Source organism: Filicampus tigris, chromosome 21 (assembly GCF_054856515.1).
Source record: "Filicampus tigris isolate MCC_2025a chromosome 21, RoL_Ftig_1.0, whole genome shotgun sequence".
In the NCBI taxonomy this organism is placed as follows: domain Eukaryota; kingdom Metazoa; phylum Chordata; class Actinopteri; order Syngnathiformes; family Syngnathidae; genus Filicampus; species Filicampus tigris.
In genome coordinates, this window is record NC_141237.1 from 3,689,582 (window position 1) to 3,706,920 (window position 17,339).

Sequence of the window (17,339 nt, forward strand, 5' to 3'; positions counted from 1 at the left end):
GCACGTCTGAGGGGAAGAAAGGTAGAAAGAGTTAACAAAGGTAGGATGTAAGAATAAAAATGTAAGAATTAAAAGCATGAAGTAAAAAGATGCCTGAAAAAAAGGGGCCTGAAGGGAAGGAAGGCACAAAGGAAAGCAGGAACAAACAAAGGACGCCAGAAAAAGAAATCAGCAAGGAAAGGATGGAAATAAGGATGTAAGAGTCAAAGCAGAGATGAAGAAAGGAAGGCATCTGTCCATAAGATCTGCATTTATAACATTTGCTTTTTTATGAAGCTATGCACGACTTCCGCTCGCCTACGTCATGGTGGTTGTCTTATCGCGAGATTCTATCACCAGAGAACTGCCCCAAGTCTCGCGATCGTTTCTGAACGAAGGCCTCTCCAAGGAGGTGTGCTTCATGGCGGTCACGGAGACTGCGGTAATTATTTGTCGTCGACAAATGTCACCTGTTAATCGAATTACTACTCAAGTGGACGACGTTTAACAAGTGCGCAGACTCTCTTTCTGTCGAATTGTTGTATTTGTGGAGCTAATGTGTGTTTCTAGCCGGCGAGAAATGCGGTTTGCTTTGCGCGCCATTGTAATGAATGGCTAGCAGTTGCTAATCAGCTAGCATCAATGATAGCCGAATCAAGGGCCTAAATAGGCTCCTTGCCTTTTTATCGTTGTTACGGCAAATCGACAATTTGTGTGTATTGTTTGACATCCCCATCGATCATGGACTAAGTATTGTTCAGCTAAGTGTTAGCTTTTTGCCCATTTTGTATCACAATACTTTGAATGAAGACCCTCTTTGTCAACGCGCTAACGCTAACATAGGTTGCATTTTATTTTTTTGGTAGGTTTTTCGACGATGTGCCTGTTTCTTTATTTATGTAGTCTGAAAACGATTTTTTCCCCTTCCTTAGAATTTGTTGAGTCGTTGAAGCTTCCCCCATCATTTCCCCCTCTGGGGCTTTTCTTCCTCAGTGTGGTGGCGCCAACGCTTAGCTGGTTTGGTAGGTAAGGTCCCAACTCCAACAAATCCACATGAATTCCCTGTAGATGCTTACAAATATCCCCTAAATTAGCATTTATCGTTCAGACCAAACCTTGGAATGGATACAATGTACAGATTTAGGTATCTGTGTAAAATTTCAAAGATAAGTTCATTTATACGAGAGTAGAGGTGTAACAATCTGATGTGTAATTAATGATCAAATGAATCAGCAACTATTATGATAGTCCATTAATTGTTTAGACCTATTGTTTAATTTAAAATTGTCCAAATGCCTCTCAACAGTAAATATTCTCTGATTTCTGTAGGGCTTCGCGAAAGACTGATTATCTTCATCTAAAGAACTGTGCAAGCAACTGCTTGCAAAATCTAAGAATGAATGAACACTGCATAAGTTGCTAAATGCACTGTAAGAAAGAAATATAAGAGTAAAAAAAAGTTTTTATTTTTTATGCAGATTCTGAATAAATATTGGTTGTAAATATGTAATAATCTAAAAGGCATTCAACTTAATTTTCAATCATCAGATTCCGATTACATTTCTTTTTTGAATAAAATAATCAGGGAAAAATGTTAGTCATCATATTCATTATTTTTATTTATTTATTTTTTTTAATTCTACAGGGAGGTGACGTTATGACGATGGAGAATGGACAGGGCACAGGCTCTAAGCTTGGCCTGCCGCCGCTCACCCCGGAGCAGCAGGAGGCGCTGCAGCGGGTAGAGCAGCAATTTTACAACCCTTATTTGAGCTCATCCTTTTAAAATGAAATATTTGGAGGATTGAATGTCGTTTGCCTCCCGTTTGCCAGGCAAAGAAGTATGCCATGGAGCAGAGCATTAAGAGTGTGTTGGTGAAGCAGACCATTGCCCATCAGCAACAGCAGCTCACCAATCTGCAGGTGAGATGTACATTTTATTTCCTTGCGCGTTAGTTTGCATAAACAACCATAAAAAAAATTGTATCGGCTGTGCAGGCTCTAAATTATTAGACCGTATCTCTTATTCGGCTATCTCTTATTTCATTAATTTAAAAAAAAAAAAAAAAAAAAGCTCATTTGATGCTTCTTCCCTCTTCTCCACCATGCAATGGAAAAAAAAAGCATGTGTAGAGCGTGTCCTGCTTGTGCCTCTTGTGTTCTTTTTCAGGTGGCGGAAGTACCCGTGAAGGCATTGAGTTTTAAAAAGTGTTTACTGTGTTCTGCTCAAAGGAAGCTTATTTGCTAATTGTGCTGATTTTTGTCATTTAAAATGGAGGAGGCAAGTCACCAAACTGTATGTTGTTTAGTGGAAGAGTCTGCTCATAGAGTAGTCACAAGCACATTTGTCTGTCTAGGTGTGATAGCCTTTTTTTTGTTTTGAAAATTTAAGAAAAGAAAAAGCAAAAAAGCTAAGGGATATCTAACCTACTTTTCAGCACCTTTTTCGTCTTTACTGTCTTTCAGATGGCAGCAGTGACTATGGGCTTTGGAGATCCTCTCTCACCTTTACAATCGGTCAATAGATTATTAAATTTTTTTCTGTGCGCATTCCCAATGGAAATAAAAGGACTGTTGATTTGGCACCAATCCCTGCATTTACCTAAGCAAAGAATGACTATTTTGTTTGCGTACTTCTAGTCTAGCTGCCGTAATTGACTTGACAAAAGCTTTGAGAGACACTTTTTAAAATGCAAAGTGAAGTCACAGTGGGGCTTTTCCGTTTTTAGCTATGGGAAAGAACGCTAGATAGTCATTTCGCTTTTAAAGGTCTACACGCGGTTCCTAGCACCATCCTAGCATGCGATAACGGATGGTTAGAAGTCGTCCCGTTCGCGGGACTTGGCCGAGAGCCGGAAGTCACGTCTCAAGCTCTTGTTTCCTTGGTGATGGGCAAAACGCGATAGATTCCTAGTTGTTAAATTAAGACCTCCGTTCGATTGCTTTCCTCAAGCTTTTGTTTGGATTTCATATGAACTCCACGATTAGGTTTCCCCCCCACCCCCTCCCCCCTCTTTTTTTTTGTACCTTACTTGCATCCCTGGAATACAGGTCAGTTTCTGAAGCCAAATGTTTGTGAGGGCTGTGCATGTCAATCACTTCAATGTTTTCTCTGCCTCCATAAGTCATTTTATAACTCTTTTACACGTACATAATAAGGCGTCTTCCACTACGGTCTGTCCTTTTTTGATTACCTTCATTATCTTCAGACCGTCCCCCCCCCCCCCCCCCCTTCCCGTAACTTTGAATTGGCCCCAGGCTACTTTTGGGAAACCAAAGCACAGTAGAAAAAATACACATTTATTATTTCCCGTTTGTGTGTGCGTGTGCATATTCTTCCCCTCGTTCCTTTTCGCTCTAATACTAACGCGCGGTCTTTTTTCCCTGGTCGGCAGGTGGCAGCTCAGCGGCAGCGCGCTCTCGCCATCATGTGCCGGGTGTACGTGGGCTCCATTTACTATGAGCTCGGCGAGGACACCATCAGACAGGCCTTTGCTCCTTTCGGCCCCATCAAGAGCATTGACATGTCTTGGGACTCGGTGACGATGAAGCACAAGGTTAGTGAGTCGTCTCGCTCGGCAGGAAGCGAGGAAGGGCGCGTTCGGTTTTCATTTTGCCTCTGGTGGACCCGCGCAGGGCTTTGCCTTTGTGGAGTACGACGTGCCAGAGGCTGCCCAGCTGGCTCTGGAGCAGATGAATTCCGTCATGTTGGGTGGGCGAAACATTAAGGTGAGTAGTCTGGACTCTTTTAATGCTAATGGTAAGTTGAGTCAAATTGCAGTGGAACCTCCAAAGCCCCCGGCACGATCCAATTCGAAAATTCAGGTTCCTTTGTACGCTGTCGTTTTGAATAAAGCAAAGCGCACGTCTTGTTTATTGAGTAGCTCTTAAAATTGCTACGCTCATGTCAACATGCAAAGACTAATTTGGTGTCCTTTGCCTTGTCTGTCTTTGACTTCCAGGTGCGTGGCTGTGTGATTTGCGCGTGCGTGTGTGTGCGCGCGCGTGTGCGTGCGTGTCGAATGTGTTGCTTCCACACTTGTATCAAGGCCTGTTCCCAGTGACCGCTCACAGTGCGTTTCCCAGCGGCGCGCTGCATCGCTCTGTTGCTACGTTGTGCCGATGATGGGCTGCGCCTGGTTGGTGTTGCTTGGCCGCCCCATCTGTAGTACAGATCCCAGTCCCGTCTAGATGCTCGTGACACTTAGAAAATAAAAACAAAAGAGGAGAGAGCGAAAGAGAGAGTAGTTAGTCAGAGAATAATGTTAGTTGTTACTAAGTAGTTTAACAATATCTGGAGTCATCTCAAGTGAGGAGGCAGGCGTGGGGAACTTACAAAAGCATTTGATTCGGCCCGTCGTGCCGCTCTAAAAACAATTTGAAAATTATATCTATTAAAAAGTCAATGTAAGATGAAAATTCTCAAACATTTCTCCTCGGTGCGTCGTATTTTTTTCACACATTTCGTCGTACCCCAAAAAAAAGGAAAAGTGAAGATTCCCCACCCCTGATTTAAGGATTAAAGTACAGTTGTACCTTGACTTATGAATTCCCTAATTTGAGTTTTTCAAGCTGTTGCTCATGTCAAAAACGAGCCACAACTGCAGTTGCACTTTCAGCTATTTACTGAACAGGACACACAGTCAGACACACAACTACAAAATGAATACACTCACAATGACCGACACTAGGCCAAAACTCAGGCCCGCATGCTCGCATGCAGACTAACCGGCCAAGATGTTACTCACTTGGCCACGCCCCTTAAAGGCACACGGCTGTAGTTGTGAGATACAATGATGCATATTTACACATTTTAAATAGTATAAAGATAGTCTTTTGTTTATGTAGTGGATTTTTTTTTAACACGCACACAAAAGCAAACATTCATCTACTTGTAAACAATATCCATCCACACAGCTATTCTTTGTCTTTTAGCTCCCAGGAAATTGTCGTTTATTTCCATCTCTATTTTAATGTAAAATAAAATATGTGGATATTTATACCACGATGTGAATATCATTTTTTTTTTCTCAACACTGCTTACTGCTTGCCCCTCCATGCACAGTAATTACGATTTCAAAAACAATATTTCTTGAAGCTCTCATTTGTTTTTACCCACGACAGTGCTGTGTTCTTTTCTGAAAAATCGTTTTGATCGGTATTAAACCTATAAGTCAAGGTGCAACTGTAATGGACTTGTAGCGAAGCGCATTCCACAAGACGGAGTGTGAGACGAGGCAGCTGCAGAGAATTTAGGTCAGGGATTCGGAGTGTGTCCTCGGTTTCCCATCGCAACCCTCCCCCCGTTAAGTAGCCCTGCTGGTATGATCTGTGCTATAGGTTGGGCGGCCAAGTAACATCGGTCAGGCGCAACCCATCATTGACCAGCTGGCAGAGGAAGCGCGCGCTTTTAACCGCATCTACGTGGCCTCGGTGCACCCCGACCTGTCGGACGACGACATCAAAAGTGTGTTTGAGGCTTTCGGGAGGATCAAATCGTGTACGTTAGCCCGAGACCCCACCTCCGGACGGCACAGAGGCTTCGGCTTCATCGGTGAGCCGCGAGCCGGGTTCGGGGGCGTCGCTCCGTAGCCCCGCTCTCATTGCCTTCTAACTACCAATTTGTTGACTTGCAGAGTACGAAAAGCCTCAGTCGGCCGTGGATGCCGTGTCTTCTATGAACCTCTTTGACCTGGGGGGTCAGTACCTGCGGGTGGGCAAGGCGGTCACCCCTCCCATGCCCATGCTCACCCCCACCACCCCCGGTGGTCTGCCACCGGCGGCGGCAGTGGCCGCGGCGGCGGCCACTGCCAAGATTACGGCCCAGGCAAGTATGAATCCCTTCCAAAGGGATTTAATGGCCTTCCAGGTAAATATAAAAATAACTGATGGCCATTTTGCTTTGATTTGAGGTGACTGGGAGAAGGCTGCTTTAGTCGAGTCAATTTTGAATACTGTACAGTGTTCCCCCCCCCCCCCCCCCCCCCCCCAGTTTTTCGGCGTGGATCGGGCGAACGCAGTACGAAACTGGTGCGACTCAATGTTGTTTCAAGAAATAAAAATACGACAATGGAAAGTACAGAAAACTGCTAAGCAAGTATTTTGAATTAGGACATCGGATCGCAAATTGCCTATAGTTGCCTCAAGATGGCGCCAAAGCACTACATAAAGCCCCCCGACGGATTCGACATACTTTCTTGGTATAAGGATGAGCCAAAGCATTACTTATGTACTATAAAGGGCTTTGGCCTGAAAACTAAAGCAACAAATAACGGAGGTTCTAGAGCTGCACCATTAGTTTTGCTCAATAATGGATGGATTATAAACCGATTATTAGTCACAATCCTGCAAGGTAGCAAAAACACTTCTTTTTAACGCAACATGAAAGTATAATAACTTGAGTACCATTTTAGAATAAATGACAAGAACACAAAACTTCCCGGGCATAATGAAGACCATTCGTCCCCCCCCCCCCCCCCCGACGGTTGACTGACGACTACGCGTGAATGCGCTACACTAGGTAATGCAGCAGAGCCCGGATTTGAAATGTAAAAACCGTCAACCGTCAGGTTCATTTAATGGTGGCTACCGAGAGCTGCGAGTTGCAGGGGAACACTGTACATTCAAAAGTAAAGATTGAATTACTGATCCCCATTCTTGAGTAGCACGACGACGCTCCTCCCATTCACTCTTAGGGTGTGCACGCTAAGAGTCTTCTCATAGTAAGCACACGTTACCTTGACTACAACCAAAATTTCTGATGGTCGCTTGAGTAATTTGGAAGACGAGCCCGCCTTCATGCGTTGGGGCGCTGAGCTGTCTGTGCGGTCACACTGTGTTGATTGTTGACTGTGCTGCCTCTGTGCTGTGTTCTTGTGTGTTTCCCTTACCTAATGTCTCGGGCACCCCCCTCTCTCAAGGAGGCTGTAGCCGGCGCGTCAGTCCTGGGGGCGCTAGCTGCGCCCCAGCTTCTTAGTCAGCAGATGGGAATACCGCAGGCCGTCATGGCCGCGCAGGCGCCCGGCGTCATCACAGGTGAGCGCGCCCGTTGTGCGCCGAGGATGCGCGCTTCGACTCTGTCGACGTTAAATTGCGCGTCCGCGAGTTACTAGTCGGCGTATAATGCATCTTGATTAAGTGAAGATAGGTTGGTAAGTATTATGACGCTTGTTTTGGAATTCATCGGATGAGAAATGAGATTTTTCAAAAATGTTTTAAGATTTAAGAAGGTTCAAGATTTTTTTTAAAGCACAAACATAGAAACTAGTTTGACCAAGTTTTCGATTCATATATTAGTCAAGCCAGTTGTGTTTATTGTATACAGCACATTTCATCGATTAGACAACTCAATGTGCTTCACGCAGTCAAAAGCATAACACCTACAGTAAAAGCATTTACAAACAGCTAAAGTAACTTAAAAGTAACTTAACTTGAAAATATCTTACTAAATAAAGGCCTTAAAGTTACGGGAGGAAAAAGCATAGATTTTATGCTGGATTTCAAAGCATTCACACTTTGGGCTAATTTGCGAGCAGCAGTTATTAGACCAAAATCCCCAAATTATAAAAAGCAAATTTTGGAATATATTCCAAAATGTTGCACACATTTTTTTTTTTAATATAAAACAGTAAAATTATTTAAAATGGCTTAGTAGCTAAATGATTTCTAGAATTCTAGCAATGCTTTATTTAATTGGACTTACGATAAAACATCAATATGACCCAAAAAAAAAAAAAATCACAAAATACAAATATGGAAAAAATGTGTCAGCAAAACATTGAAGTTGCTTATTTTCCTTCCGGCACTTCCTTTGTAGGAGTGACTCCGGTGCGTCCGCCCATACCGGTGCTCCCCCAGGTGGGCCTGGTGAATCCCGTGCTGGCGTCACCGCCCGTCCTCTCCAGTCAGGCGTTGGCGGTGGTCGCCGCCGCCAACCAGCTGCAGGAGAAGAAGGAGGAGAAAGAGGAGGCGCTCCAGGACGGCACGGGCCAGGAGATGCTGAGCGACCAGGAGCACATGAGCATCTCGGGCAGCAGCGCCAGGCACATGGTCATGCAGAAGCTGCTTCGAAAGTCCGAGGTAACAAAATGCCGAAGGTTGGATGGCAAATACAGAAACTATATATAAAACTATATATAATAGGCAAGGATATGATGAAAATTCAAAGACGAAAACTGATATGTGATCGAAAATAGACGTGTTTACAAAATACAGCAAAAATATTTGAAGGAAAATCACATTTTAAAAATACGTCAGATAATGCAAAAACATTAAACAAAAAAATTTGACAGAAATTATTTTTAAAAATACAGATTACAACAATGGAAAATATTGGACAACAAATGTAAAATACTGGGCCAAAACAAAAAATAAATGTTGGCTGGAAAACAGACAAATTAAAAGAAAAGACTTACACATTTCTTGTCAAACCATTCCAACTTCTCATATAATTGAGCATTTTCCAAATCCAATTAATTCCACAGACTCACATGCCATTTCTACATAAATTGCATGTTATTCTCAAGTCAAAAAGTAAACCAACTCCCTCATCCTATTTTTTTTAATTGCAGTCCACAGTAATGGTCCTGCGCAACATGGTGGGCCCGGAGGACATAGATGACGCCCTGGAAGGCGAGGTGACAGAAGAGTGCGGCAAGTTCGGCTCGGTCAACCGCGTCATCATCTACCAGGAGAAGCAAGGCGAGGAGGAGGATGCCGACATCATCGTCAAGATCTTCGTGGAGTTCTCCATGGCGTCGGAGATGAACAAAGCCATCCAGGCGCTGAACGACCGCTGGTTCGGCGGACGCAAGGTGGTCGCCGAGGTCTACGACCAAGACCGCTTCAACAGCAGCGATCTGTCCGCGTGAACCACTTCCATACTCGTAGCCCGCATTCCCCTTCCTGTGTTTGTCTTTTTCTTTTCTTTTTTTTTTCTTTTTTTTAAAGGAGGAATAGCTGTTTATTAATGATGCCTCATTGGGAGTTTGTTTGGCTCTGTGACCTGTGAAAACTCCTCTGCTGTCCAAGTTTCACATTTTTGTAACCTGATCCATTAAAAAAATAAAATATTTTTTTTTTTGCTATCGCTCATATACATGTTCTTTTTTCCCATGAAATGATTGAACCATGTAAACAGTTTGTTTTTAACGATTAAAGGTTATTTGTCCACAGCTGCACTTTGCTTCATGGTAATACAATAACACTGCAACAAAATGTTTTTACCAGAGGTGGCATTGTGTCCCGGAGTAATTTTTTTGCGTATATTGAAAAGTTTTTTTTTTTTTCCATCACATTAGATTTAACCAATAAAGTAGGATTGGAATCACTTGGTGCAAAATTAAAATCATAGAACTTTCTCCCATCTCTGATTACAAAGTTGCAAACGTGTTGACCCATGTGACATGAATACACAAATAGAAAAAAGGATAATTTCTATATTAACAATACACTGAAACAAATCAAATATGTATAAATGGAAAATACACAAAAGATTAGCTGAAATACACATGTGCATGTCATAAAGTAGACCAAAAACTATTAGATAAAAACTCAGTAAATTCGAAAACGAGTCACGCCCCCAAAACAAAATTGAATTATCAGAAATGTTTTTTGATAGAATATGCGCAAGTAGATGAGTAGTGTTCATCAAAAATGTAATTTTTGTATCGAGTACGTTGTATATTTATTTTAATGTGCAGTTAAAACTACTTCAGAGTATGACAAAAGCTGAAACAAAGTACATCAGTGATTCTCAATGTGGTACGTAGCACTAGTGATATGCCGTCTCCCTCTAGTGGCACTTCAAAGAATCACTGACGCTGTTATTCAATACGGTTGCATTTAATCGATTAGAATTTGTTTTAAAACATTTATTCGTGAACACATTTTTATTTACCTTTTCTGTGCACTGCATTTTAATCGAATCATTTTTTAAGAACAGCTTTGCAAGTATTTTATCTTTTAGTTAGAGCACCATTGCACCGCATTTTTTCAAGCACGATGAAGTTCCAGCGTTTGGCCTTGTAGGTGGCGCCATACATCCAGGATCCAGCGACAATAGCGCGTCGGGGGGCCGGAACGCGGCGATCCTATGGCCGCAAACCTAGCCCAGCCCCCCATACGCCTAACCGGCCTGGCTCGGGCTCAACAGTGGCAGGGAACCGCCGCGCGCCCGAGTCTGGGAAGAAGCTTATACACTCACTGTGGGGCGTTTCGCCCCCTAAAAACTCCACGCGTTGACTTTCATCCTGGCGTGGGGATTTTTACACGGAAGTCCACGGCGTTTTTCTACACATCTTCTGCGGTACTTGTGGAAGCTAACGACTGCTACTGGCTAGGCACAATAGACGCTAGCCGATGGAGGCTAGCCGTAACTAGCTCGCTAACAACACAAACCGGCGAGGAGCGACTAAGTATCCCCATGGACACCGCGCTGAACCTCGCCTGACTCATTCCGCTCCACACGGTCCCCCCCCCCCCCCCCCGGCGGCGGTGGCGGCTCTCTCGACGCCGCCTGACAAGCGTTTTTTTTCCGGTATTGAGACACCAGGATGGTGGCGGTGGTTGCTAACTTCGAGGGAAACAGTCCGACTCAAGTGAGACCATATTTGTCTTTTTATGTTCTGTTCATGTAAACCCCAGAGAGACGACGACAATATTCCACCTGACATTGGCCGGGGGATTATTTTTTAATTGGATTCCGGCCTGCTGGTTTGAGAACCAAGCAACCCCTCGCTAACCATCCTCCATCCAGCCGCCTAAGCACGCTTCGCCCTCCGATGCGGAGCCTCCAGTGACACCCACCCGGGGGACCCCCCCTCCCTTCCTCCCCGACATGCTCAAGTGTATCCCGCTGTGGCGATGCAACCGCCACGTCGAGTCGGTGGACAAGCGGCACTGCAACCTGCAGGCGGTCCCCGACGAGGTGTTCCGATACAGCCGCAGCCTGGAAGAGCTCCTGTTGGATGCCAACCAACTCAAGGAGCTGCCCAAGGTAAGCCTTTTTTAGTGGGCTGGGGGCTGAAAAAGTTTGTGGCGAGCGTCAAGCATCATTGCAGTACACGCAAATTGGTTTAGCAGCTGGATAAGACAACTATGCAGGGGGAACAGTCATTTACGGGCATTGGAGCTGGCTAAAAGTCTATTGAAGGCCTCCATGAATGTGATGAAGACCAAAAACATCCTGCTGGCGTGGTCGAAACATGACAAAAGCTCACTAAAAGTTGGTCTGGAACAGTGTAAAAGTAGTTCTGTGCTTTGTTGAATGGGATGAATGGCGACAGCATCCATATCTATTATTTGGAACGTGTCGAAATTGCACTAAAGTTGGTCATTGGGGCAGCAGTGGAGCAACTTGTTTGAATGCTTCCGTGAATGGGATGAGTGGCAAAACTGTCCCTATCCAATATTTGAGAAGCAAAAAGTTGGTCTGCAATAATGTCAAACTCGGTGATGTGCCTGCGAAAGTCAAAAGTTTACAAAAAGTTAGTCTGGAACGGTGTAAAAATGGTTTGATGCATCTGTAAATTGTATCGAGAGCAAAACCGTCAGTAAGGACTCTTTCAAACGTGACAAAAGTTGATGCGGAACAGCTTAAACTGCTATAGTCCCTACTGTGACCCTGCAAGTATGACCGCGCTTGTTCATCTGCACACTCAGATCCTTCGGCTTTGTTCGCAGACTTATGACATCATTTGAATGTGCTCAACCTACCCTGAAGTAACCGCTACATAGGTAGGCAAGGCGGGCCAATGTTAATTACTCATGACCAGCGTGCCGGTCATGCAGTGCAGAATTAGTGACTTCTGCTTGTTTGCGCTTTAGTGAACAGATGGAGATTTAGACATCCAGATAGTTGCTTAAGTTTTGCGGTCGTCCAACCCCCACCCCCGCCCGCCCCCCGAATCCTCAAGATATTGCCCACCAATCCGAGATTATGTCTTTGCTCTAATCATGACACAAACACCAATTTTTAAACGGGCTTTAAAGGATGGACTGGAAAGTTTTAAAAAAAAATTGGAAACGTTTGGCAAAGTTGAACAGGAGGTTGAGCATTTTGGTTTGAAATGGCTATTTTAGGAGCAAATTTAATAAAAAACGGGGCCTGGATGTTGGGGAAAATTAGACACTATAATAATGTAGTCAAATAATATAATAGCCAACTTTATACTGTCATTTGTTGACTTCCACATCACTCAGCAGGCCATTTTTATGCGATTATTCGACTCGATGGGACGATCAGTAGAATAATATCATTCGAAAAATGAGGGCCTGAAATATTAATTGATCAGACAATATTAGTTATTTTAAAATCGGCAGATTTATATATATTTTTTGCCGATTGTTGTAGATTTTTTTTCTGTAACACATTAATACATTACAACGGAAGACAAAGATAATGAATGACATTCAGTTTTTGCTTATTTTTATCTCCGTCGTAAAGTTAAACAAATACTAAAGGAAAAAGTAGACATTAAGGGACCAAAAAACAAGTTATTTTATTTATTAAATTTTTCCATAATTAATGGGACAATTGATCGGTTATTGGAATTTGATTCCGCCAAATTTCGGAATCAGCATTGGCCTCAAAAAATCCATATCGTCCTACTAAAAATATTTGATAGCCCCGGCCCTAATTGTTTTACATTGTTGGCCTACAAGTATAATTAATACAAATATTTACAGTAAATTATGACTTTACTCAGCAATTCATGATGGACTACGATGTATTACGGCTTGCATACATATTTTCTCCTCCGTAGTTTATTGCATCTTTTTGGGCATATAGTTTGTCCAAGTGTTGTTGCCTAAGCATCCGAGCCGCCCCGATAACAAATGTCTGAAAGACCCCGTTGAGGAAGCGGGAGTTATCTTATTCTCCAGTCTCATGACAGGTTACAAAGGAGGCCATTCACCATCAATCCTGTTACCCCCCCCCCCCCCCCCCCCAACACCCTCCTCGTCATATCAAATGTCACAGCTCGAGTCAGACTCTGCGCCGTCCACAGCCGTGCTTGCACAGTATTAAAATGGCAACACATCGCCATTTCGATTAAAAAGACGACGCGCAAGTCAGTCGATAAGACGTGCAGATGTACACGAGTAGCATGCACGGCAGTGGGCGTTGTTTTTGAGCTTTCTCCATTGTCGAATTGGGCATACAAATTCCTGATGGGTGTGTCCCCAATAGATTCTGCTGAACAGGTTCTCTACTTGTTGCTCCCACTGTTATTACCCAATACTGAAACGCCAACTCTTAAGTGGTTACACGGGACCAAGTGGCTAGCCCTTGGGTCTTTGATGTCTCTGTTTATCTGAAGGGATGATTATTAGTTTGATATCGTTGCTTCTAGCGGCCCTGGTTTTAAGGTGATAGGCAACGGAATGCAAAACTGTCCTAAAACTGTCCTAAAACGGTCCTAAAACGGTCCTAAAACGGTCATAAAACGGTCATAAATCAACTTTTTTTTGTGTGTGTAAAACCAAACCGATTTAATGACGTTTCAAATGTCCAAAACTGCAAACTGCAAGGAGTAAATTCTCCAATGTTCTTTATGTGGTCTTAACATTATTTCCACGTTCCAACTCCAAACGCCTCTGTACTGCATCGAAAATCCTGAAATCATCCGAGTCATTTAGGAGCGTGGACCCTTTAAATGTTGTCCCCGTGCCCCTCGTGCAGGGCCGGAGAGAGATCCAGAGCGGCCATGTGAGAGATCTCAGCGCATTCAGCAGGTTCTTTTGTCTGAGCCGATGACCAGCTGGTCCCACATCCTGCCTACCACTGTCCTACCCCCCACCCCAGCCCGATCTGGTGTGTGTGAGCGAGTTCGTGGTGGTAGTGCTAGTGGGCTACAATTTATTCCTAAGGAGGATTACCAGGAGGGGAAGGCATGGGTGGAGGGAAGGGGGGTCTTTTCAATACTGGAGGAAGTGATCTAGGAACTGAGCTACTCTGATCCTCAAGTCCGTTGGGGATCTGCTGGTAGGATCATCCAGCCATGAGTTGATTATTCTTTTAAAGGCTGCCACTGATTCATCCCTCGAGGGGATTTTTTTTTTTTTTTTTTTTTGCGTTGCTGTTGCGTCAACCCTCACCCAACACACAAATGGCATTAAGACTTTTGGGTGGGCCACGATAAGGCACGTTCCGGTGGTCCTGCCAGAACCGGCACTGGTCCTGGATATTCATGATATAATACGATCAATTTCAATGATTATTTCATCTTTAGCGTCTTTCTAGTGTATTAGTTGAGCCTTTAAGAAAATATTACATCTTTGTATTTACTTTTTTTTTTTTTTTTTTTTTTGTGACCATTTTCATCTTGTTTTTGCAGCCTACAATCAAAGAGAATATTTAACATTTGACATTTTCTGGGATCTCCAACTTGCTGAAATCATTAATCATGGAAAGTTTGACCTAATGCGCCGTGACTGATCGATTTTAAGTGGATAACACTCAAAATATTGCGTATGTAAAGCAAGAATGTGGTGATTTCAGTGAACTTCAGGTGGCCCGATACAGTGCCACTGGGCCACTGTTAATATAGAACCCTGAATTGTATAATTAATAGAAATGACCGTAATGACACAAATGATTTAAAGTTTGATTTTCTAACATGATTTTTTTTTTTTTACAATCAGAAGATTCCGTGTGCGTCACTTATTGTTGAAAATTCTGTGCCAAAAATGTGACAGCGTAAATTAGTTGTTAGTACGAGTGTGACAAAAACTGCTACGAAAATGATAAAACCATTAAACTATAAAGTAAAAGCAGGGCAATTTAAAAAAAAAAAAAAAAACGAATTAAAATTCCAACACCAGAGTCAACACGAAATAAAAACTAAAGCTAATCCAAAACCTAAAATGCCAAACTATTGTAACCTTGCAACACACCCAGCCACGCCACCCATCCATCCAGCCATCTGTCCTCCCCAGGCACTCGCCCGGTAGCCAGCGACAAAGGTAAACACGGAAGCAAAGCTCCGGTGAATAATTAATGGCTGCGGCGGTGGCGACGGCAGCTGTTTGCCATGGACGAGAGTCACACGCAGTCTGTGGGGTGGCGGCTCTCTTTGGCTGCAGGCAACGAGCGCACACAGACGCACATGAGCTCAGCCAACACTTGTGGCTAACAACGAGCTCAAAGGCTCACGGACGACCGGCTTATCAAGTTGCGACCTTCATTTTCTCATCCTGTCACTCCCGACGTCACCTGTGTTTAGCAGTCAAATATTTAGACTGAATCAGGAATCAGGAGTTGGATGTATTAATTAGCTGGGGTGCTCTGCGCCCTTTGGTACGCAAGGCTGGTTAGTGGCAAAAGCGTCGATTATTCTGTTGTATTTGTACTAGAATTTACGGACTGACTGTGAAGTGATACGACAAAACGGTCACAAACGTTTGGGCGAGTCCACTAACTTGAATCTGTTAACCCGTACGAGTGAATCGGCCACTAACTCTTGTTGGAGCTGATTCGATCGAATCAGCATTTCTGGTGAGGCTCGAATCATCACGGTGCGCGATGTCGGCGGGGCGCCCGCCAGCTCGAGCCGGTGTTCCGGCCGATACTTCCGAGGCGAGCCCACCAACTTCAGTCAGAGATTTGTTTCGAATGAATCATTAATCAAATGATTCATTTGAATCAAATGTTGTGTTTCCGGAGAGTCGGCTAAATTCAGCCGGTGACTCCAAGCAACCGATTCGTCTGAGTCAACTGTGTTTTCAATCAATACAACCCAATGATTCCAATCGGTTGTGTTTCTGGCGAGACTGCCATCTTGAGTCAGCAGACCAACACAAGCGAATCCTTTGACTCTGCGGCCTTTCCTGCCAAATTGAATCAGTGACCTGATACGACCAAAGCATCCGAGTCAGCGGTGGTTCCCATGAGTTCGCTAACTAGAGTCAATAAATTGATGAACTGAACGATCCAAGTGTTTCCTGTGCGTCTGTTCACTCGAGGTTCACTTGTGTCCGCTAAGGTCCTAAGTCATTGAGCGGATGATTCGGTTGTATTGATTCATTGACTCAAGTGCAGTGGACTCACCGGAAACCTTGCAAACTCTTGAGACGCAAGTGAACCGGATCGCTTTAGTAGAGCAACCATCCAACCAAAGAGTTTGCCAGCACTACTTCTGCTTCTTCGCCTCCAGTTTCCCTGAGGCTCGGAGCTACGCGTCTTTAAAATCAAATAAGAGTACGCCTGTTGATTCTCTTTGTCAAATATCACGCTAAGTAAATGCCAAAGTTAAACAGATATGTGCTAACTTCTGCAGCCTGTGGAACCTTACTCCGGTCGTGTCGAGCTGTCAGCGTCCGGGGTTTGGCCGCGTCGATTTGTTGACGTGCGCGTTTCTTGTGTTGATTCCTTTTGTGTCGGGAGCGTCGCCGTCGACAGGAAGCGGGAATAATCGAGCCGGCCGTGGAATGCCCTGTTTTTGTGCAACCGTTTTAGCGCTTTAGTGGGAAAATGCGGGGCAAAAGTGCATGTGTTTTTTTTAAATGGATTTATTTTCGGACGACAAGCCCGCATGAGGGCGTTTATGGTAAGAAACATAAAGCGCCGCGTTTGTTTTATGTTCTTAAGCCCCAAGGCTCCAGAGCGCTGAAAACAAAGCAGAGTGGTGCTTCACTCTTGTTGCCTGAGTGCTTCTTCGACACTCGCCGCCGAGTCAGCGACATCACCGCGGCGTTTTATAACCCTGGAAGTAAGGGATATTTGAGCACACACGGTGCAGCAACACATGTAGACTGACAAAATAACAAGTTATAATTTCTGTGTTACACATGAGAGCACATGTTCTTTAAACTGAGAAATATAGCTAGCAAGTAAAAAAAAAAAACAGACGCTATCACACTCCTTCTCATATGTTTTTGCTTATTCACCGATGGTGAATTATTATTTTTAATTACTCTGCCCTTTCTGCGTGACGAACATTTTGCCTTGAAGGAAGGGAAGCAAGTGTTGTACAAATATTACTGTAGCATGCATGTCAAAGTCAAAGCCCGGAGGACAGATCCGGCCCGCCACAATTTGTCTTTTTTTTTTTTTTTTTTTTTTTTTGTGGCCCTCTAAAGCAAACAAGATGTGTCTACTTCATGTTACCCTGCTAAATGGAGGCATTCTTTTCATTATGATAACCAATTCTTCTTAACACAAATGCAACAATAGTATTAATGTTTGGCTCTCACTGTTTTGCTTGACTTGTGCTTTGAAATTCAATTTGTTGCTTCAAATATGCGGCGGACGCAAGCAGTCGGCGAGCGCTGCCGTTGCCGGAAGTCCCAAAATGGCTCCGTGAAGCGTCATCGCCACCGGGCGGCTTCCGAGTGATGTTTCCTCCCTCGTATTTGTG

At 43.9% G+C, this 17,339-nt stretch overlaps 2 protein-coding genes across 8 annotated transcripts in view; both read left to right on the top strand.

Annotated features, from left to right (window-relative positions):
* The first annotated feature begins 283 nt into the window (after nt 1-283).
* Nucleotides 284-9,152, top strand: LOC147127207 (poly(U)-binding-splicing factor PUF60-like). Of its 7 annotated transcripts, none has more exons than XM_086021239.1 (12): nt 284-421; nt 912-1,005; nt 1,625-1,720; nt 1,813-1,902; nt 2,446-2,496; nt 3,375-3,536; nt 3,616-3,708; nt 5,320-5,533; nt 5,616-5,848; nt 6,900-7,014; nt 7,796-8,058; nt 8,550-9,152. In XM_086021239.1, exons 3-12 carry the CDS (start codon nt 1,637-1,639, stop codon nt 8,847-8,849), a joined length of 1,605 nt encoding a protein of 534 aa, XP_085877365.1. In that variant the 5' UTR covers nt 284-421; nt 912-1,005; nt 1,625-1,636; the 3' UTR covers nt 8,850-9,152. The 7 variants fall into 7 exon arrangements, with proteins under 7 accessions (XP_085877365.1, XP_085877369.1, XP_085877366.1 ...); XM_086021243.1 differs by having other exon boundaries at nt 5,616-5,806; XM_086021240.1 differs by having other exon boundaries at nt 912-1,001.
* An 883-nt stretch (nt 9,153-10,035) lies between these two features.
* scrib (scribble planar cell polarity protein) overlaps nt 10,036-17,339 on the top strand; it is a 47,557-nt gene continuing 40,253 nt past the window's right edge. Inside the window, 1 exon segment of the mRNA XM_086020640.1 lies at nt 10,036-10,975. Coding sequence (XP_085876766.1) covers nt 10,817-10,975 — 159 coding nt within the window. The 5' untranslated portion in view covers nt 10,036-10,816.